Source organism: Aulonocara stuartgranti (assembly GCF_965226115.1).
Source record: "Aulonocara stuartgranti genome assembly, chromosome: 11".
Lineage (NCBI taxonomy): Eukaryota > Metazoa > Chordata > Actinopteri > Cichliformes > Cichlidae > Aulonocara > Aulonocara stuartgranti.
The window spans coordinates 11,494,381-11,515,880 of NC_138947.1; the positions used below are offsets into that span (position 1 = coordinate 11,494,381).

Genomic DNA, 21,500 nt, shown 5'->3' on the forward strand with positions numbered 1-21,500 from the left:
AATGCCGTCTGTTTTATAGATACAAATTGTTATACATTGTATCAACCTTTTTCTAACCAGTTCCAAACTTTTTGGCCCAAAGTCTTTTAGAATACTGTAAATAAATGATGTACCAAGCTACTCTGACATCGTTCATTAGTTTTTCTTACTTCTGTTTTGGGTTGAGCGTTCTACTCTGAGCACCTCCCGAACAGACACCAGACACCATTTGAGCTCGTTTCTGCCTCTTCTGTCGGGAGTCTCATTCTCTCAGTCACTACCCACTGCCTGTGGCCTTAGGTAACAGTAGCAGCGTAGATCCCTAAATGGGCCAGACAAATATAAAATAACATCATGCTTGTTTGACCGTCACTTTAAACATTTGGCTTAGACCATTAACTCATGAGGAACATGTTTAATGAAGTATTAAACAACGTGAGACAATCTATTTTCTATTCTCTAATAGACTTCTTTTTGTCCATTAGGTTTATTTAACTTCTGCATTTCTGACTTCACTTTTCAGACCAAGAGTCTACATCTAAAAAAAATTGAAGGAGTTTCTTTTTGAATCATATCTGTTGTTCCAGAAGTAGATGAAAGCTTCAGGTTGATATCATATATTCTGTGTACAAGATTCTGGCTTTAATATCATGTCAGTTCTACTGTATGTCTTCTGGACCAGTTCTGTTGTGGCATCTCTTTGAGAGATGCAGTTAGTTAATAGCATGTCTCTGGGCCTTCTAAGTTTTTCTTTCTGCTTTAATTCATATGGGTAGCAGACCAAACTTGCAACCAAAGATTTATATATGTAGAAATATGCTTGTAAATATTCTTGTATTCTTGCAGCATGGAGTTGACCCTTTTGATTATTTTTTCTATGTTTTTGATTACTCGCTTTAGGTGCAAGAACAAGTTATACCCCGATAATCTTCCTCGCACCAGCATTGTGATCGTATTTCACAACGAGGCGTGGACCACGCTGCTGCGAACCGTCCACTCCGTGATTGACCGCTCTCCACACACACTGCTGGAGGAGATTGTTCTGGTGGATGATGCCAGCGAGAGAGGTAAACTCACACACACGCACAGTAACACTCACTGCAGATAATTCCTTCAGTCTCTCTCTAGTTTGAGGCTTAGCCTATTTTTTAGAGCTATGATTTTTGCTGGATTCTGCGTAGGTAGATGTTTTTGCACATGTGTGTATGTGCCTGTGCTGGTGCCCAAGAGAGAGTCAGTGCATGTATGAGGGCTGTGTGTGCCACTCCACCCTGTGCAATACTGTTAATCCCTGTTTGGGGGAGATTAGGTCTTTAATTTGCCAGACGCAGGGATTACACTCTGTTATTACCCTCAATCCCCCACCCCAACCAACTACCACCAGCAGAAGCAACCTTACGAGACCTCAGGTTAGATGGTGCAGGTCACGGATTGTGTGTTTATGTTTGCACTTGTGTTCAAGCTGATGGAGAAGCTCCTAGCAGGTACAAGAGGTATCGTATGAGAAGGCCACATATGTGAAAGAAAGCACGCAAGCGCACAGTTATCTCTGATCCCTGCTGCTACAAATGGAGTGGGTTGGAGGAACAGCTTGTAATCCAGCTTTTGTTTTGTAGGCGCCTGTTTTGCATTCTTATCTGTTTATATATGCATTTATTAGATTTCCTCAAACAGCAGTTGGAGAGGTATGTGAGAAAATTGGAAGTCCCCGTCAGAGTCGTGAGGATGGAGCAGCGGTCCGGGCTCATCCGCGCACGCCTCAAGGGAGCGTCTATCTCCACTGGCCAGGTGTGTGCGCATGTCCACATACGAGACATCCACAGCAACTGCTCTCCATATTGTGTTTGCACTGTAGATTTGTCTTATGTTTTCCCTCCATGTTCTCAGGTCATAACCTTTCTGGATGCTCACTGTGAATGCACAACAGGATGGCTGGAGCCTCTGCTTGCCCGCATCAAACAAGACAGGTAAGGCACACAAACACGAAAGATACGCAGACCATTGGCAAGCCTGGAAAAGAAAATCAATAAAGTATTGTTGAGCCTGCAGGGGGCTTGCCCTTTTGTTTATCTTACGCTTAATTACTCATTCTCTGTTTACTGCTACCCGTAAGCAGGTATACACACACACTCACACCAGCACATGGAGAAAACGCACAGGGTTTACAAAGGTGTAATGAGAGATGAGTGACAGCTGGTGAGAAGTTGGTTCTGGAGGTGACACATCTTGCAGATGAGCTTTTAGCCTTGGTTGATGTCCACCCAGGGTTATGAACAGCAGGTTGATGTACTGTGTTTGTGTGCTGATGTCTTTCTGTTTACTGTAGGAAAACAGTGGTGTGCCCCATTATCGACGTTATCAGCGATGATACCTTTGAGTACATGGCAGGCTCTGACATGACATACGGAGGATTCAACTGGAAGCTCAACTTCCGCTGGTACCCTGTGCCTCAAAGGGAGATGGACCGACGCAAAGGAGACCGCACGCTGCCTGTCAGGTGGGTGGTACACACAGCAAGATGAGTCTTTAAATTTCATTGCTATTATCCTTTTCATACTTATAAAACAGACTGACAGCAGTTTCTATGCTTCAAGTTAAGTCTTTTCATTTTACCAAAGGACATCTATGACCCTGGGCTAGTCCTGACCTAACTAAATTCTGCAGAGAGGCCCTTAAATCTTACCCTTTGATCCATGTAAACTATTACTTTTGCCATACAGTCACAGCTGATACCACAGTCCTCCTACTGCAACCCTCCATCCTTTGAAACAGTTTGCTCCATCTTTCAACCTGAAAATGAGTCCGACACTCAAAAGCCACTAAATTTGGTACACCCCATCAGAATAGGGAGAAAGGGTGATTTAAGTGACTTTGAAGGAGTATCTGCTAAACCACCATCTGGTTTACACAATATAGAGCAAAAAGGAGAAAACGGTGAGTTTAAATTATCTGGGGAAAGTGCCTTGTTGTTGCCAGAGGTCAGAGGAAAATAGACAGACTGCTTTGAGCTGATAGGAAGGCAACAGTAACTCAAATGACTAAGGTATTTTGGAAGATATGCAGAAGAGCATCTCTGAATGAAGCAGATGAGCTGCATCAGCAGAAGACAACACCGGGTGCAACTCCTGTCAGCTAGGAACAGGAAACTGAGGTTACAGTTTGCTTGTGTTCACCAAAACAAGATTGGAAGATTGGAAAAATGTTGCCTGGTCTAATGAGTCTCACTTTCTGCTATGACATTCAGTTGATGATAGGATCAGAATTTGGTCTGAACAACATGAAAGCATGGATCTATCCTGTCTTATATCAGCATTCAGGCTGCAGGTGGTGATGTAATAGTGTGGCAGATGTTTTCTTGGCAAACTGTTTTCCCTTTAGTACCAACTAATAATCATCAAAAACCAAAGCCTACATGAGTATTGTTGCTGATCATGTCCGTCCCTCTATGACCACAGTCTACCTATGCTCTCATCACTGCTTCCAGCAGTTCACGATAGTATATTGCGGCATTAAAGCCAAAAGTTTATTTTGTGCAATTGCATATGGACACGTTTACACACAGGAAGCAGTTATCTTTTCCAAGTTGCAGTTGATGAACACAGGTTACCGTTTCAGGATACTAGTTTATTTCTGTATTTCACACTCGCTTTTGTCAGGCACAAAGACACAGAAACAGCACAGCGGTTGAAAGCAAACAGCAAAGTGTTTTTTTTTTTTTTTTTTAATCTTTCTTATCATGACTCAAAGGATAGATAAGCCTCATCCCGTTCATAGATGTTTTAAACACTGACACCTGCTTTTACGTAGAGAAGGAGCCACCCAGGACCTCTGCTCACACTGTGAGCTCCTGGCTGCCCAGTTCTGCATAAAACTCACTGATTGTGATATGTCGCCTAAAGGCCTTTACATTCTTTAATCAGAAACACTTAGGCACTGCGCCTAAGCCTTCCTATAGCAGACAAAAATTCTGAACTCTTTATCTTTTTCAATCCCTGTTTATTCTATGGCTGCTACAACAGTGTATATGTTACCATTCAGTTTGCTGCTGCAGTTCATCATAAGAGGTTCTCAAGGCAGGAATACTGAAAGAATAGAGTGAACTTTCAACTTCTGTTCAATGCAAGATGTTTATGTAAGATTGTGTTTTTTGTTTTGGGGGGCTTTTTTTGTTGTTTGTAGACCTTGGAACTAAAATCAAGAGCTTATTTTTGCCTGTCTATCATCTCTTTTTCCTGCTCTTGTTTCTAAGCATGCTTGATGCCAATATTCAAGGTCACACACACACACACACACACATAATGTAGCTTATGTAACACCCCGCGCCCCCGATTTCGGTTGTTTTTCTCAGTTCTGCTTGACAAAATTTTCCTCAGGGTGTCTTTTAAGTGGCCTAAAAAACAAAACTGGGTTGTTGTGTCAGGGCAGAAAATTAATTTCCACTAATGACACGATTTACATAAAAACCCTGTTCTGCCACAGAGCGCTTTCACATTATTGCACGTATGGAGTTTGCAGAATGAAAAAAACTGTAACGAATAATGCTGATGTGGTTTCAAGCTTCCACGCGTGCATTTGCTGGGGGAATTTCTCTTCATTAGACGATGCAAACTGCAGGTCTTTTGCTGTCACTCTCTGAGGAGCTGCATATGTTGACAGCAGAGGAGGAAATCAGCAGCTAAGCTAGTTATTATGGGCTCATCTACCTTGTAATTTACGGCAATGTGCAGAAGTCTACTCACTTGGGAAGGTTGTATTTGCCACTGTTGGACTTTAAAAAAATACAACAAACAGAAAAGATCTGAAGAAATTCTCTGAACTTGCTAAATGTGTCATTTTGATATTGTATGCTTCAAACACAAAGCTGAGTATTACCTGCCTTTTGATGCTTTATACAGTGGCAGTGTTTGTTTATTTCAGTCTTGTGATATGTTGAGATGATGAACCACGCTTTTATGTACGTAAGGGCCGGTCCCTGTTTAGATAAATGACTTTAATTAGAATCCAGGATTTGCTGTAAATTAGTGGGTTTTCTTTGTTTTACTGCGACGTGTTTGAGTGTCGTAGAAAAAAGTGATTTATTGTAAGCTGGGGCATTTAGAAAGCTTTGATATCTCTTCAGGAAAAAAGGAAAGGATACATAGATCTGTTGTGTTGGCTTCGTCGTTATTGTCTTTTGTTATAAAGCCACATTTTACGAACTGTTTGACGAACTGTTTTTCCATTTCTGGGTTGCTTATTATTTCCCGCTCTTAGCCAATTGCTGGTCATACACCATCAATCTGTGCATGTTCAGGATATGTTTGTCTGTTTGTGTTCTTGTAAGAGATTTTAAGCAAAAGCGAAAACAGGCAGTGGAGAAGAATAAGCTCTAAAGAGGAGGAAGCCGTTCTGTAAGCGGGAGGGAAAATGGAAAGAGGTCTCGAGGCCGTTTAACTCTGACATGACTGTCACAGCAACAGAGAAGAGAGGAGAAAAAACAGGAAATCAGCAAATAACAGGGAGTGAGAGGAGTGAAATATAAAACCCTGATGGAATGTGTACATACTGGATGACCTTTAAAAGGCCGGCCGTCAGTGATTTAAGTGGCACTAACCTGCCTTTCTCCTAATTTACCTTTTCTCTGATGTCTCTGTTCAGGACTCCCACCATGGCAGGCGGCTTGTTCTCCATAGACAGAGATTATTTCCAGGAGATTGGCACATATGACGCAGGCATGGACATCTGGGGAGGAGAGAACCTGGAAATCTCTTTCAGAGTGAGTGAACACACCCACTGACAACTGACATGACTCTATTCTTCCATTCAGAAGTGTCAGCTAGGGTTCAAAAACACACACAGATGTTACACCTCTAGATTGACTTCACTGAATAAATTGTTGACCTGACTAAGACTTCGTCAGACGTCATCCCGGCTGGCGTCGAGTCAAATTTATTCAGACTGGCACAGCACAGCCGGGACCAGTCTGCGTCATCCATCTCCCAGCTGAGTTCACTGGTCTGTCTTAGCTCGTTCAGCGCCCAGGACTTACAGTGTGTCTACTCTGCAATTTATTCTCTAAATTAGTGTTGACAAGGCTTGTTTCTCATAGATTTGGCAGTGTGGCGGGACGCTAGAGATTGTCACGTGCTCTCACGTGGGTCACGTCTTCAGAAAGGCGACGCCCTATACGTTTCCCGGAGGAACGGGACAGATCATCAACAAAAACAACCGGCGTCTGGCAGAAGTTTGGATGGACGAATTTAAAAACTTCTTCTACATCATCTCTCCTGGTGAGTTTTGCCACATTTTGTGTGTTTGTGTGTGCGCGTGTTTGCGTTCATGTATGTGCTCGTGTGTGGAGGTTAATCTCTGTGACAGGTGTGATCTATCCATTAACCCGCTGACTGCGTGATATTGCAGTGGTGACCCAACAGTGCAGGATGGGGGGAGGCGGGGAGTAATTTCACGCTACAAAGCATGCGTTAACTTGCATGAACACACACACACACACAAGCTTGCAGCAGAAAAGCAACCAAAAGAGAAGCAGAGCTACTGAAATGAAGAATATTTTTAGATGCGAAGCACCTCATGGAACACATTTATACCTCTCTCACTTTTGTTGACAGGGGGCGCTCTTCTGTCTTTCTTACGCTTGTTTCAATAACCTGACCAGTTGTATAATAGAGGTCTTACAGAGCTGGAAGAAAGCATCAGCCCTAATTAGATCAGTTCCCGGGCATAACAATGAGATCATAATTCAGTTCTGTTTTATTGAGTTTTATTTATATATCACCAAATCACAGCAACAGTGGCCTCAAGGCGCTTTATATTGTAACACTACAGTAATAGAGAGAAAACCCCAACAATCAGACGGCCCCTATGAGCAAGCACTTGACAATAGTAGGAAAGGAAAACTCTGTTTAACAGGAAGAAACCTGCAGCAGAACCAGGCTCAGGGTGAGGCAGCCATCTGTTACGAGTTGGAATTAGACAAGGAAGACAGGACAGAAGAGAGACACAGATTAATAATAACTAAGAATTAAATGCAGAGTGGTGTATAAAGAAATAGAGTGGAAAAAAGTGATTAAAGTTAAGAAGAAACACTCCAGCCCTAACTATAAGCTTGATCAAAAAAGAAAGTTTTAAGCCTAATCTTAAAAGCAGAGAGACTGTCTGTCTCCTGAATCCAAATTTGATGAGCTTTTAACCTGAATGGATACATGAAAGCACAGATATAAGGGAAAGTTATAGTTGTAATAGTGGCCCAAAGTTAAAAGACAAAGCTAATAATTGAAGTAATTGAGTGCATGATTTCCCATGGTCCCGTCCTGCTGACTGAGTATGTAAAGGTACTGTACTGAAAAAACAAGAAGTGGACTGTCTTGCTAGACGGGCCAGACTTCACTGAATTCAAGCCAAAGGGCCGCACCGTTTCTAAACACAATTCAATCATAACTCAACAAAATGATATGAGTAGCATCTCAGCGTTACAGGGTTTTTGTTTTTTTATTTGTAAGCATAAAACACATAAGTAGAAACTGGACCTCCACAGTGTGCTAGCTCCATTTTCGATGTAGTTACTATCAGTTATTATATGAAAAAGATGATTGACCTCCATTGCTCTTCATCAGGCACTGTTGTTGTCATTGTTGGGTCATTTTCAGCCCAGGTGTTACAACTTACAGTATTTCATGTTCTTTTCCAAAAAAAAAAAAAAAAAGCGATTTAGCAGTTTTGAACGTTTGGCTGCTTCAGATCAGCATGTGGGGTTTTTCTGCTCAATCCTAACACAGTTTAAATAAAGCTTATACACACGGGGGGAATGGCAGCATGCAGTGTTTTGTTTGACCTTTTTGTGTGTGTGTGTCTGCGTGTCCAGGTGTGACCAAAGTAGACTACGGTGACATCACGTCTCGCACTGCTCTGAGGCAAAAGCTTCAGTGTAAACCCTTCAGTTGGTACCTGGAGAACATCTACCCTGACTCCCAGATCCCTCGGCATTATTACTCCCTGGGAGAGGTACACTCGCTCACACAAGCAACACTTGAATCTGTATGGATCAAACGGTGTGGGTGTATATTCAAGCAATGAACCTGCTTCCTGTGTGTTTGGCTCAGATCCGTAATGTGGAGACTAACCAGTGTCTGGACAACATGGCCCGCAAGGAGAACGAGAAGGTCGGCATTTTCAACTGTCACGGGATGGGAGGCAACCAGGTAACAGAGAAATAACAAAACGCTGTAACTACACATGAATTAAAGTGTAAATGTTGATCACTGTTGACATCAGAGTTATTCTCGGCACAAAAAGAGAGAAAGTCTGTGGGTGATGTGTGCAGGTTTTCTCCTATACGGCCAACAAGGAGATCAGGACAGATGACTTGTGTCTAGACGTGTCCAAGCTAAACGGACCCGTCATGATGCTCAAGTGCCATCACCTCAAAGGCAACCAGCTCTGGGAGTACGACCCTCTGGTAAGTGGAAGACATAATAAAAAAAGCATTTTCTCAAAGTGATTCTGAAAAGCTGGTTAATATGTTCATCACCTGGACTGTTAGAAGTCATTATTATCATCTTATTATAAAAGCAGCCTGAAAAGCCTTCAGTTAAACCACAACACTACAGTTAAAGATCATATTTCTCCCATATTAGCTTCTCTTCAAAGTTTAAAATCTTCCTGTTCATGTATAAAACCTTGAACAATCAAGGTTTTGCCTACTAGGGGTAATTCTTATTTCTTTTTTCTGAACTGAGGGGTTTCTGTCAGATTTCATATTTATGCCTGCTTCCAAAATAAAACAACAGCCAATGAGGGTGATCTCTGCCTGTACAGCTTACCTGGGCTACCAGTGGGAAAAACATTTCTAATGGTCGACAGAGCATTTCTGTAGGTTTGGAAACTCTACATTAAGGGTACAGAGGAGGTCATCAGATGTTGTCTTTTTGTGAAAACTGGAAGTTGGTGTCAGGTGACCCTGAAGACTTCCTTAATTATGCAGCAACAGGCCTAGGATGCTGGGAGGTTCCCATGATGCACTTTGTCTTCTTCACCACTGCTGTATTTAATCATTAGTAATTATTAAACTCTGGTTCTCTCCCATAGTGTGTCCTTCGTCCTGCCTCTCTCTTTCCTTCTCCCTGACTGTTGGGGTTTTCTCCTGAATGCTGTAGGGTCGTACCATTATACTGTAGGTTTATAGCTTACAGTATAAACACACTGAGGTTATTGTTATTGGGAGTTGGTGCTATATAAATAAAACTGAATTAAATTGAATACTGTGAGCTCTCACAAAGGTCTTGACAGGCACAGAAAATAGTTCATTTACAGCAGGAAAACCTAGGACGTTAAATTCCCTTCCAACTGTATTTTTAAGGCACTTTAAAACAACAACGGCTGACACAGTGATGTATATTAGAAATAAATAAAATAGAAAGACAATAAAATATAATGGGCACAGCTCTGCTCTGCTGTGCTCTGCGACACACTGTCGACCTGTCCACGGTGTACTCTGCCTCTCACCCTTTGGTAGCTGGGATAGGGCACAGCCCACCCAGCACGATAAACAAGGATGGATGGACAGTAAAATGGAACTAAAGGGTGCAAAACGACACAAGTAAAAATGACCATCATACAATAAAAAGCAAATGAGATCAATGTGTCACACTGGGTCAAAGCCCAAAGGGTATAGACAGTATATTATTGGGCAGTGTAGCTTCCTGTGAGGGTCCCGGGTCTGAAACCTAGTGAGTTTTGAGGTTTATGGACTTTGTAGTTTTATGTTTCTTGGTTTTGTTTGAGTTTACATTCATGCAATTTTTCCATTGTTCTGTTCTTAGTGTAGTTAGTCTCTAGTTTTGTATATTTTCTCTTTTGTGTCAAGTCTTCATCACCCCTCTTGTTAGGTTTGTTTAGTGTTCAGTTTTACTTCCCCCAGTCTCAGTTCCCCCCTGTGAGTTTCAGTTGTGTTCCCCACGTGTTTCCTCTCTGCCCCAATCACCCTTCTCTGTATTTATAGTTGCAGTCTTCCTCTTTGTCGTTGTCTGATCGTCTGTTTATCCCTGGTTTTGCTCTGTGTTCCTGTTCCTTTCCCTCATTAGCCTGTATTCCCCAGTGTAGACTGATTTTTAGTTCCTAGTTTTCCAGTTTTCCACTTTTTGTTTACCTTTTGCATTCAATACCAGCTCACTCTAAGTTCACCTGTGCCTGCGTCCTGCCTCTTCACAACATGTAGTCTCACAGAGCCTATTTAAATTGCAAAGACAATTTAGTCCATTACCAAGGAGCCGCAATAGAAAATGCTCTGAAAGTTATAAAAGCTCATTCTGATTCTTTCAGAATGAGCTTTTTCCAAAGCTAGAAAATGCAATATAAACAAACAAATAGTCACATTGTTAAAAATGCAAATTAATGTTCAGGTAAATTCACATAAACACGCTGCTTTGCAGCAGTTTACAGTTAACTGTGAGCAAATCTATCAAAATGGATTTTAAATTAAAATATAAATAATGAATCTTTTCTAATCCCAGTGCACGTAATTCAACCTAGCATCATTTCTTGCCACAGTTTGGAGATATATCATCGTTGACTCGTTACCCAACCCAACCACAGAGAGCTAAAACTGAGCCTCATAGACTCGCACAGCAGAATTTGATATTCAAAGTATAACAAAGTCCATGTGCTGTTTTAACCAAAAAGACATTTACATGTTCCTTTAAATGAACCTTTCTAAAGAGTGATTTGTGTTTTTGTGCTGTGCAGAAGCTGACCCTGATCCACGTCAACAGTAACCAGTGTCTGGACAAGGCCAGCGAGGAGGACAGCCAGGTGCCCAGCGTCAGAGACTGCACGCACACACGCTCCCAACAGTGGCTGCTCCGCAATGTCACACTACCAGAGGTCTTCTGACCACACTCCTCACACTTCCAAATGCGCACATTCACACACACAGCGGCCCAGAATAAGAAATAAAGGCGAACGGATGTGATTTTTTTTTTTTTCCAGCACCAGGAATGAAAAAGACTTCCCTACACTGGGATTTGGGAAGGAAGGAGGACAGATTGGACGGTACTACCTCTGCCGGACGTCAGAGGGAGGAGTGCGTACAAGCCTCCTTAAAGCGAGAAGAGAGAAAAGCCTCCCTCTGAGAGAGACGATGGCTGTTGTTTTACATTCATTTTGTTTTGGGGGTTTTTTTAAAGAAAAAAGAGATTTTAACCGCGGAGAGTTGACTCGCTCACATGCGCGAATACGAGGAACTAACTGGTGGAGTCATCACAGCTTCCCCCGGACAAAGCAGTCCACCGCTCAACTCATCACTTAACGTTTACTGACTGCCTCTTACGAGAGTGTGTGCACTTATTTGTGTGTGTGTGTGTGTGTGTGTGTGTGTGTGTGTGTGTGTGCGCGTGTACTGAGATGAATGTATGCTTTGAGAAGGGGACTGAATTCCTTGTTGATTTTCTTTCTTTTTTCATGTTTGTTTTATTTAATTTTTTATGGATTTTGAAAATGTACTCCTGTGAAGAAGGTTGTGCACGTGTGCATGTGTGAGAAGCTGTGATGTGTGTGTGTGTGTGTGTGTGTGTGTGTGTGTGTGTGTGCGCGCGCGTGTGCGTCAGAGCCAGTCCTATGGTCTTGCAGCAGTGTGTGTCTCCCTCTGGTGTTACAGTTTAGCATTTCATCTTACAGGCTGACGCCTCCGTGCAGAGGGACGACGCATACACACAAAAAAACAAACAAAACAAGAAAGCGATCACGAGGACCCGACGTCTGCCGTCAGCAGAAATCTAGAGATAGAGAATTATGATGTTTGTGATATCTTAAGATTTCTATGTCCAGTTTTTACATGGCTTGTCTGTTTCTACTGTTTCAGTAACCCTAGTTTGTCTGTACGTCTCTGTTGTCTTTAAAGATATTTAACATAGAGCTAACACACACACACACACACACACACACACACACACACTCAGAGGATACATGAGTCTGTTACTGATGTTCACTGCCTATTGTAGTGTTCAACCACGTGGATCTCCCCAGTAAGGCACTACATTGCCACACATAAACACACAGACAGACACACATGCTGTATACATATAGGAAAAAGGCTGCCTAAGCCTGATACTTCAGTCCATTTTTGTCATATCGTCTTCTCAATGACCTCTTAAAGAAAAACAAAAACACTCCAAGGGCTTCTTTCCTCCAGCGGAGTGTGTGGATGTTTGCATTTGTGTGGGTGTGAGCGTGTGTTTCTTCAGTACTAATCCCTGTTTACTAGAACAAACGGCACTCCGATTCCTCGCTATTGGACGAGCAAGCACCCGTAGCGTAGACTGGCAGCAGATTAGCATACCCCTGCTTCCTCCGCCGTACTAAAGGAGCAAAACGCTGTTATTTTTTACACAGAGCCGGGTTCCCTGCACTCCCCCTGCGGACATATCTACAGCAGGAACGTGGCACCGCTATGAGAATTAATCAGGGACAGAATAAAAGCTGTAGAGAGCCAAAAGGAGGGAAAGGGTTGAACTGTGTGATTACAGAGAGCACAGCAGATGACATATCTTAATCCATTACTACATTTCTCTCACTTGGCAAGCGCACCTGCAGCATTTCACTATTCATATCTCAGTCAGAGGTAGACAGCGTGTCTTTTTCATTTCCACTATCACGCCTTCTTTATTCTTATTCTTTGTTTTTTTGTTGTTGTTTTTTTTAATCGCTTCTGCCGCTGCGAGTCAGGGCACCAGAGGTGATTTCAAAAAAGGATTTTTAAACATTTCAGCTTCCTCCAATGGAGGAAGGGTTTACACAAAGGACACGACATCAGTTCATCTTCGCCATGGACATGGCAGTGAGTGGAGGCCATCAACAGGTTGTTTTTTTGGGGGGTTTTTTTTCATGTCTGATCGAGTGACTGTGGTGAAGACGTGAGAGTTTTTTTGATTGTAGGACAGACGGGGGAGCGTATCGATTGTTCTAAATTCGGGAGTCGGGTTAAGGGGTGGGTTTGAAATGAACTGACATGTCCAGGCTTCCACACTGAGCTGATCCAAATGTAGAAAATAAAAGTGAAAACGTTTACAGAAAACTTTGAGGTGCCTGGTGATTTCTGCCTCCTTCTGTCTCCACAGACGCACCACAAACCCTAACCCTTAATTACGTAGCCCAACCAATACTGAACTTTTACAATGATATTTATAACCGAGAGTTTAAAAACATCTAGCACTTAATTAAAAAGTAAGTGTGCAGATGCTCAGTAATGTCTTACATATACAAAAATGGAGGTTCGTTGTCTGTGTCTTGAAATTTGTGTCTACGGTTGGTCTCCCCTGCCAAAACACATTTTTATTTACTTTAATATATTTCTTTTTTACTTTATAAAAAAGTGGCTTTTTTTAATTGCTTTGAATTGTGTATTGCAGTTTATTCTTATGATGCTTTTCCTGATCACTGGAATATTCCATTGCTCGCCATGTGCACCGTACAAATAACTCACTTGTGTGAAAAGGCAGGTAATAACTTGTGGGATCTTAAGCGCCAGCTGCTTTTTAAATTCCTCACGTTCCCCAAACTAAAATGGCACAGGAGTTCAAACTTTGGACACATTGCACAGTACTGTATTTTGCACAAACTGCTGTCCACAACGATGAGTTCACTGTACTTCTTACTGTTAAACTGAGGAAATCTCGGGTCCTGGTAGTCATGTGCTCTGGAAAAGTTAATGATCCAGAGTTCCTGGATCCAAATCTGCTCTGATGTCCGTGAGAGTCATGGATGTGGAAACGGCTAGGTCCACCTCACAAAGGCCCAGTGCCCTTATTCTGATGGGTAATAGCTAATTCACTGACACTAGGGGGACCCACACAATATTACAGATAGCGGAGAGTGGTTTTAGTGCAGCTGCCCAGTATAGATTAGCTCAAAAGCTCTAGAACAGGGACGTCAAACTCATTTGACATTGGGGAGCCACATGCAGCCACTTGACCACTAAAAGTCCTGTTTGTATCAACGTAAAGAGATATTTTAGTATTAGAAAGAAAAGCGCAATGGCAACAGTACGTCTCAGTTTCTCTGCATAACAAAGAAATGCTGCTGCAAACAAATGAAATCTCACTACGACTCTTTTGGGCTTAAATAAATAAATGTGTTTTTATTAATGACAGAAAATCTCCTACTTTTAAAATGACTACAGGTCTTATCCTACTATGGATTTAAACATTGAAAGTTTTTAAAACTGAACATTTTTAGTAATATAATAACAAAAGTTTTTGATTTCCTTCAAGAACACCTTTTTATAGTATCTGAAATATTTGCTGATTCTAGTTATTGCTATCATAGTTTTTATTACATATTGATTATGTTACATAAGAAATCCTGAATTAACAGTCTGTTGCCAAACCCCTTGAAGAACTGAGTGGTTAAAAGATGGAAGCGTATTCACAGACTCCACTGTTCACTGGGTCTGAGCTGAGATCGGCGCTGCTGGAGACACTGGTGGGTGTTGAAAAGATACATTTCTGCTCTGCTAGAAGTGCTGCAGGAGCGGTGAGTCTGGACCGAAACATCAAGATAAACCTGTGGGGAAGAGGCTGTCCTCGGTCCTGTTCATAAACACCGCAGGGTAGTGTGAATGTAGCCGAGTCGGGCTGCAGAGTGTTTTGTGGAGAGTGGATTATTTAAATTCCTCCACTTGATCTGCTGAATTATTCATTTGTCAGGATTAGGCCCGCTGAGAGCCACCAGGAAGACATATTAGACAACAGCGCGTTGCATACTCATCTTTGATAAACGCGGCGATGGAATTTGTTTCCTGAAAGCATCTCTGTGGTAAATAAAGCACCGGGGCGAATTCATAATAGCGCAGCTTCTCTGTCTTCAAGAAGCAGAAAAAGACAATCGGCATCTCAAAGTTTTGTGGTTTTGACAAAAGTGAGATTATGAATCTCTCAGCTGGTCAGAGAAGCAGAGGCTCAGGAGCAAATCTCTCTGCTCACGTCAGGTCCAGCCTGAAAGGAGACGCCTGTGCTGTGGTTCTGAAGTGATTGTGCCGTTCAGGAGATTTCGAGCTCGCAGAGACTTTGCTCCAGTTTATGTGCAGCGTTGTGAGTTCATGGGAGCTACGGGAGGAGTCTTTGATCTGAAGAAGTGAAGCTGAATTGAAGCCCAGAGGGAAACCGAGAGAAAAAACAGAATATTGAAGTGCGCTTTGAGCAGCAGAGTGAATTTATTAACTTAGAAGTCTGCTCATCAAATGTGTTTGTTTAAGGCTTTTGTTGATTTTTATCTATGGAGTCGTTTTTTTCTGTTTTCTGTTTTGTTTTTTAACCAACACGCTACATTTTTGGATTTTAAAATGCAGAGGGAGATGTTGCAGATGTTATTGAAGTGCTGACTTTCAGCTTTAATTCAAGGGGTTTAACAAAAGAAGAATTGCATTAACGGTTTGGGAATTACAGCTCTGTTTATACACAGTCCCTCATTTTTATAAGAAATGGGAAAATTACCATAATTATAAGAACTGCTTTTAGTCTTGGACTCACAGACATCACCGGGTGCTGTGTTACATCTCTGCCAGGCCTTTACTACAGTTTCTGCTTGTCTCTGGGTCTCTCTGTCTTCAGTTGTGTATTTAGTAAATGAAAAGCATGCTCTACTACAACTCTTCAGTTACGATTCATGCACACGCCATTACAATTCCTCCACCATGTTTGACAGATGATGTGTTATGGTCTAAGGATCTTGGACAAAAAAGTGTCTGGACTTCTTTAAGTTTCTTGAAGACACTTCTTAAAGAAGTCCTGATGCTTTTCTTTCCGAGCTCCTTGGACTACGATGACCCGGATGACTGAGAACCTTCACAGACATGATGTGTTATGCTTCACATCATGAGCTGTTTCTCTCCTGCATTCACACTGATGACACTGTCTCTTGATTGGAGACCCCCTCAAGAGTGCTGCTGACTCAGTTAGATGTTGTGAAGTTGCTTTTCTTAACCAGAATTCTGTTATTGTGCACTTCAGTTGTTTTCTGTGGTCTTCCAGACCTTTTGGAGTTTGTCGGTGCATTCATTCTTTGTAAGGATGCGCTAGATTGTTGTTTTGGCCTCGTTTAAAGTTTCTGACAGAATTAGTTTTTGTTTGTCAGCCTAATGATGGTCTCTTTTACTTGCACTCGACATGTATTTGGACCTGATATTGAGATTTCCAATGAAAAGACAGCAAAAAAAACGCAAGTTTAACACTTAACCAAGTGTTTAACACTTAAACCAAGGTAAGAAAAAGAAAATCTGTTTTCTCAGTTTGGCCCAGGACTGAATGAATTCTGTTTGTTTTTTAACAGATAAACAGTGTAAACCCTGGAAGCCTGTGGTTTCAGTGAAGATCAGCAGTCTGGTGGGGGGGATTATATCTGCTGTCATTTCAGATGTCACTCTGTGCCTTTTGCTACAGCACATCAAATGCTGTGCGGTCTGCGTGTGTTTAACACTGACACTTTAGAAACCACCTTTATCAAGTGGAATTAAATTACATATTTTCATTTTATGAAGAGCTTCTTTTCTTTCCAGTAACAAACAGGAAAAAACCAGTGTTACGATTTCACTATGATTTAAGAGCGTGACGACAGGGATTTAATCAGTGTGTTTAAATAGACCGACTGTTGGCTTCAGCAGCAGCCGGAAAAGTGTGGATTTGATATTTATTCTGTCCATCTGTCCTGAGCTTTGCTGACACATTGACAATCTGTAAAGCCTTCACAGAACAGATGACACGATCTGACTCAACTCACACAAACACAGAGGGAGGATTTCATGTCTGTTTATTCAGGAACTTTATTCTTTCAGCTTCTTGGCTACTTGATTTCCACGCAAATCCCCCCCATCTTACTTTTTAGACAGGTACTCATATGTTACCAGTAATTCACTGCTTGCGATTGACTCTTTCTCAAATGTGTCTCAGAACAAAAACAAGTTCAAAAAAAAGAAAAATTCCACATATTTTAACATGAATTTTCGAGACTAATATCAGACACTGTTTGCTCATTGATCTTTTTCTGCCCTCTCATTCAGCAATCACACAACCCTCCACACAAGCTGAGTTAATGTTTGCTTGAACTCCGTGATTTTTGCACACGCAGTAGGAACAAAAGCCAAAGCAAATATTTTCTTTAAAGAACAGATCTGACTTCATTTGAGGGCTTAAAAATTAAATGATTCATCACTTATATACACTGATACCATAAAAGCCTCCAAAATAAAACCCAAAACTCTTTCTGACACAGACACAATTGAGATGACCTGCTGAAGTTCAAACTGAGCACCGGGTGATTTAAGTGACTTTGAACGTGATGTGGTTGTTTCTGCCACACTGGAGTTTTTCAGAAACTGCTGATCTGCTGGGATTTTCCCACACATCTCTGGGGTTTACAGAGAATGGTCCAGAAAAGAGAAAATACCCAGTGAGCAGCAGTTTTCTGGGTGGAAATGCCTTGGCAATCAGAGCTGATAAGAAGGTAGCAAAAACTCAAATAACTACTTGATACAAGAAAGTTATGCAGAAGAGCATCTCTGAGCACATATGTTGAATCTTGAAGCAGATGGGCTACAGCAGCAGAAGACCAGACCAGATGCCACTACTGTCATCTAAGAACTGAGGCTACAATTCACACCCCACCACCAAACAGAAGATTAGAAAAGAGTTCCCTGATCTGATGCAACACTGGGATAGTAGGGTCTGAATCTGGTGTAAAAACATGACAGCATGGATCCATCCTGCCACATATCAGCAGTCCAGGCTGCTGCTGGTGTGATGGTGGTGGGGATATTTTCTGGGCACACTTTGAGCCAGCCGAGCTTAATTTAAACAGGCTACCCAACCATGTCCATCCCTTCATGACCACTGTGTGTGCATCTTCTGATGGCTGCTTCCGGCAGAAAACACACCAAAATCAATTCACCTCAAACTGGTTTCTTGACCATGACAGTGGGTTCACTGTGCTCAAAAGGCCTCCACAGTCCACAGTGAGTCCCATCAATCTCAGAGGAATGTTTCCAACTGCTTTTTGAATCTGTGCCATGAAGAATAAAAGCAGTTCTCTATCATATCAAGAACAGAGTGGAGAGTCTCTCACTCAGAGAACCAAGGTTACAATGTAACAGTACGATCTGAAGGCAAAAGGAATCCCAACCCAGTACTACCAAGATGTACCCAATGAAGCCCCCGGTGAGAGTAAATACATATTATTAAGCTTTTAAAATGAGTGTGATAACCAGTGTTGGGTAAGTTACTTTAAATTAGCAACTGAGTTACATTACTAGTTACTTCTATCAAAAGTAATTCAGTTACTTCAAGTTACTCGTTACTTTCAAAGTAACTAGTTACTAGGGAAAGTAACTTTGGTTTTACTCTGAATTCTCTTGTTAATGTGTTTCTTCCATAACTTTGCCAGTCTTCTAGCTTGCTTACTTGCCACAAGTGCACTGCGCCACCTACCAATAGAAATGAAAAAATAATGTGCACATTTCCACGAGAGAAATCCCACGCCTGGACCGTCATTGTGGGCGACCGTGGCTCAGGGGGTTGGGAATCGCATCTGTAACCGGAAGGTCGCCGGTTCGATCCCTGGGCTCTCTGTCCTGGTCGTTGTGTCCCTGGGCAAGACACTTTACCCTACCGCCTACTGGTGTTGGTCAGAGGGGCCGATGGCGCGATATGGCAGCCTCGCTTCTGTCAGTCTGCCCCAGGGCAGCTGTGGCTACAACTGTAGCTGCCTCCACCAGTGTGTGAGAGTGAATGAATAGTGGTATTGTAAAGCGCTTTGGGTGCCTTGAAAAGCGCTATATAAATCCAATCCATTATTATTGACTGCTGCCATGATTCTAGCCTACGTCACAGCGTCATGTGCGCCTTTTACATCCAACACAAAAACTGCAGTCGTGGTGCTTTCGATTGTACTCAGAACTCGGAAATTCTGCCTTCCGAATAGGAAGATGTAGGTAACACCAGACTGCAGATGAGCTGCATACAGGGCTGGACTGGGACAAAAAATCGGCCCGGGCATTTTGACTAGAGACTGGCTCACCATTATAGGAAAAATCATAAAGCCTTTGAATGAAAACAAACACTGTTGTGACAGTGATGTACACTGTTCTGATGGTATATATATATGCATCAATCTATCAATCGTTTGTTGTAAAACTCAGATAATTATTTTTTTAAAGCTAGATATTTTAAATGAGAATAAGAAAGAAAAGTACTTCTTTGTGTTGTCTCCCCGTTAATGCCCTACATGGACCCCCTGGCAAAACTTTGCTAGACCCGCCCCTGCACAGTTACCAGCTGTCAGCTACATAAAAAAAGGATCCTGGTGTTATTTGTCTCTCAGAAACAGTTCATAACTTCCCTTCAACTCATTCATGTGACCTAAAAGGTAAACCTGTTTCTCCATCACCTGTTCAGCTCTGATGATTCAGTAAGGACATCTCCTGGTTTCATCTTCATGTTTCCCTCTCACCACATAACCAAACCGATATCATGACCAGCAGCTTTACAGCTGTGGCTCCAGCAAACATCAGCTGATACTAGAAATTAATATTAAATAAATTCTAACAACAGCTGATCAAGCTTAAACGTGCTGCTGTTGTTTAACACGACCTCCACTGGTTTATTCTTTCTGGCGCAAAGTGGGCGATAAACAAACAAGAGAGAAAAGCCGATCAGCTGATCATTGATCAGTTTCATGATTGAAGTAGAAACAGGAGAGGGAGGGGAGAGAATGAGAGAAGAAGAGGCAGCTGTGCAGCAAAGACAGAATAACTCCAGCTTTGTGTCTTTTTCATTGTAGCTGAAGTCCGGGACAAACTGCATTCTTTTTCACCTCAATACGAAACGCTTAATATTTTCTCTTAGGGGACGGTTGGCAACTCTAATAATTAACCTTATGAACAAAATAAAGTTCAACATCAGTAACATCATAGCACCCACCCAGCTGTATAGAAACTCAGTCAGGCTCGCTAGTACCCAGTATGAAAAAGTCAGCATAACGAAAATAAACTCCACCTAAACTTGGTTCATATCTGACCCAGATGGACTGCAGGTTATAACTTCTTACCTGAAGTTCAGTTCACACTTGGACCAGCGGCTGCCTCGGGTCTCTGCTCCTCCTGCCTCCCCTTCCCTCATCCACCTGCTGGCCTCCACCGCTTGCTGATGTTACTGAATCTGTGGAAGCTCCGCGACAGCCACCGCACGAAGTAATGAATAACGAGCCTATCTAAATCCCAGTAACGACTAACACGTTCCTGATTTTGGCATAATAACTAGTTACCGTGCTCGTTACCACAATAATAACGTCGTTGCTGTAACACGTTACTTAATAACGTGTTAGTCCCAACACTGGTGATAACACATTTCAGATAAACATTACACATTTAAAGGGTGGGCCTTTTATATGGATACACGGTAATAAAATGGTAATGCTTGGTGATATTAAAGTCCTGTTTGTGGCACATTAGTATATGTGAGGGGGCAAACTCCTCAAGATGGGTGGTGACCATGGTGGCCATTTACAAGTCGGCCAACTTTTGTTTTTTCAATAGGAAGAGGGCCATGTGACACATCAAACTTATTGGTAATGTCACAAGAAAAACAATGGTCTGCTTGGTTTCAACGTAACTTTATTCTTTCATGAGTTATTTACAAGTTTCTGACCACTTATAAAATGTGTTTAGTGTGCTGCCCATTGTGTGCTGCCCACTCTTCACACACTGATAGCATCACCGCAGGAGAAATGCCAGCACAGGCATCCAGTATCCGTAGTTTCAGGTGCTGCACATCTCGTATCTTCACACCATAGACAATTGCCTTCAGAAGACCCCAAAGAGAAAAGTCTAAGGGGGTCAGATCGGGAGACCTTGGGGGCCATTCAACTGGCCCACGACGACCAATCCACTTTCCAGGAAACTGTTTATCTAGGAATGCTCGGACCTGGCACCCATAATGTGGTGGTGCACCATCTTGCTGGAAAAACTCAGGGAACGTGCCAGCTTCAGTGCATAAAGAGGGAAACACATCATCATGTAGCAATTTCAAATATCCAGTGGCCTTGAGGTTTCCATTGATGAAGAATGGACCCACTATCGTTGTACCATTCACATAAAAGTTTGCCTCATCACTGAAGAAAATCTTCTGCGTGAACTGAGGGTCCTGTTCCAATTTTTGTTTTGCCCATTCTGCAAATTCTGTGCGCCGATCTGGGTCATCCTCGTTGAGATGCTGCAGTAGCTGGAGTTTGTATGGGTGCCATTTGTGAGTAGCTAATATCCGCCGAAGGGCTGTTCGACTAATGCCACTCTCCAGTGACATGCGGCGAGTGCTACGCTGTGGGCTCTTGCTGAATGACGCTAGGACAGCCACTGATGTTTCTTCATTAGTGACAGTTTTCTTGCGTCCACACTTTGGCAAATACAACACTGAACCAGTTTCACGAAACTTAGCAAGCAGTTTCATCTATTTAATCTAAAAAGGACAATACAAGACAGTCAAAGTCAC

General features: G+C 42.2%; 1 protein-coding gene across 4 annotated transcripts in view; it reads left to right on the top strand.

Annotated features, from left to right (window-relative positions):
• galnt1 (UDP-N-acetyl-alpha-D-galactosamine:polypeptide N-acetylgalactosaminyltransferase 1) overlaps positions 1-13,042 on the top strand; it is a 56,775-nt gene extending 43,733 nt beyond the window's left edge. For all 4 annotated transcript variants that reach the window (XM_082552063.1, XM_082552064.1, XM_082552065.1 and 1 more), the window contains 11 exons: positions 880-1,046; positions 1,640-1,767; positions 1,867-1,946; positions 2,306-2,476; positions 5,617-5,734; positions 6,068-6,248; positions 7,838-7,977; positions 8,076-8,174; positions 8,297-8,431; positions 10,717-10,854; positions 10,960-13,042. In XM_082552063.1, the coding sequence (XP_082408189.1) occupies positions 880-1,046; positions 1,640-1,767; positions 1,867-1,946; positions 2,306-2,476; positions 5,617-5,734; positions 6,068-6,248; positions 7,838-7,977; positions 8,076-8,174; positions 8,297-8,431; positions 10,717-10,854; positions 10,960-10,971 (1,369 nt within the window). In that variant the 3' untranslated portion in view covers positions 10,972-13,042. The remainder of the gene's footprint in view (positions 1-879; positions 1,047-1,639; positions 1,768-1,866; positions 1,947-2,305; positions 2,477-5,616; positions 5,735-6,067; positions 6,249-7,837; positions 7,978-8,075; positions 8,175-8,296; positions 8,432-10,716; positions 10,855-10,959) is intronic.
• Positions 13,043-21,500: the final 8,458 nt, after the last annotated feature.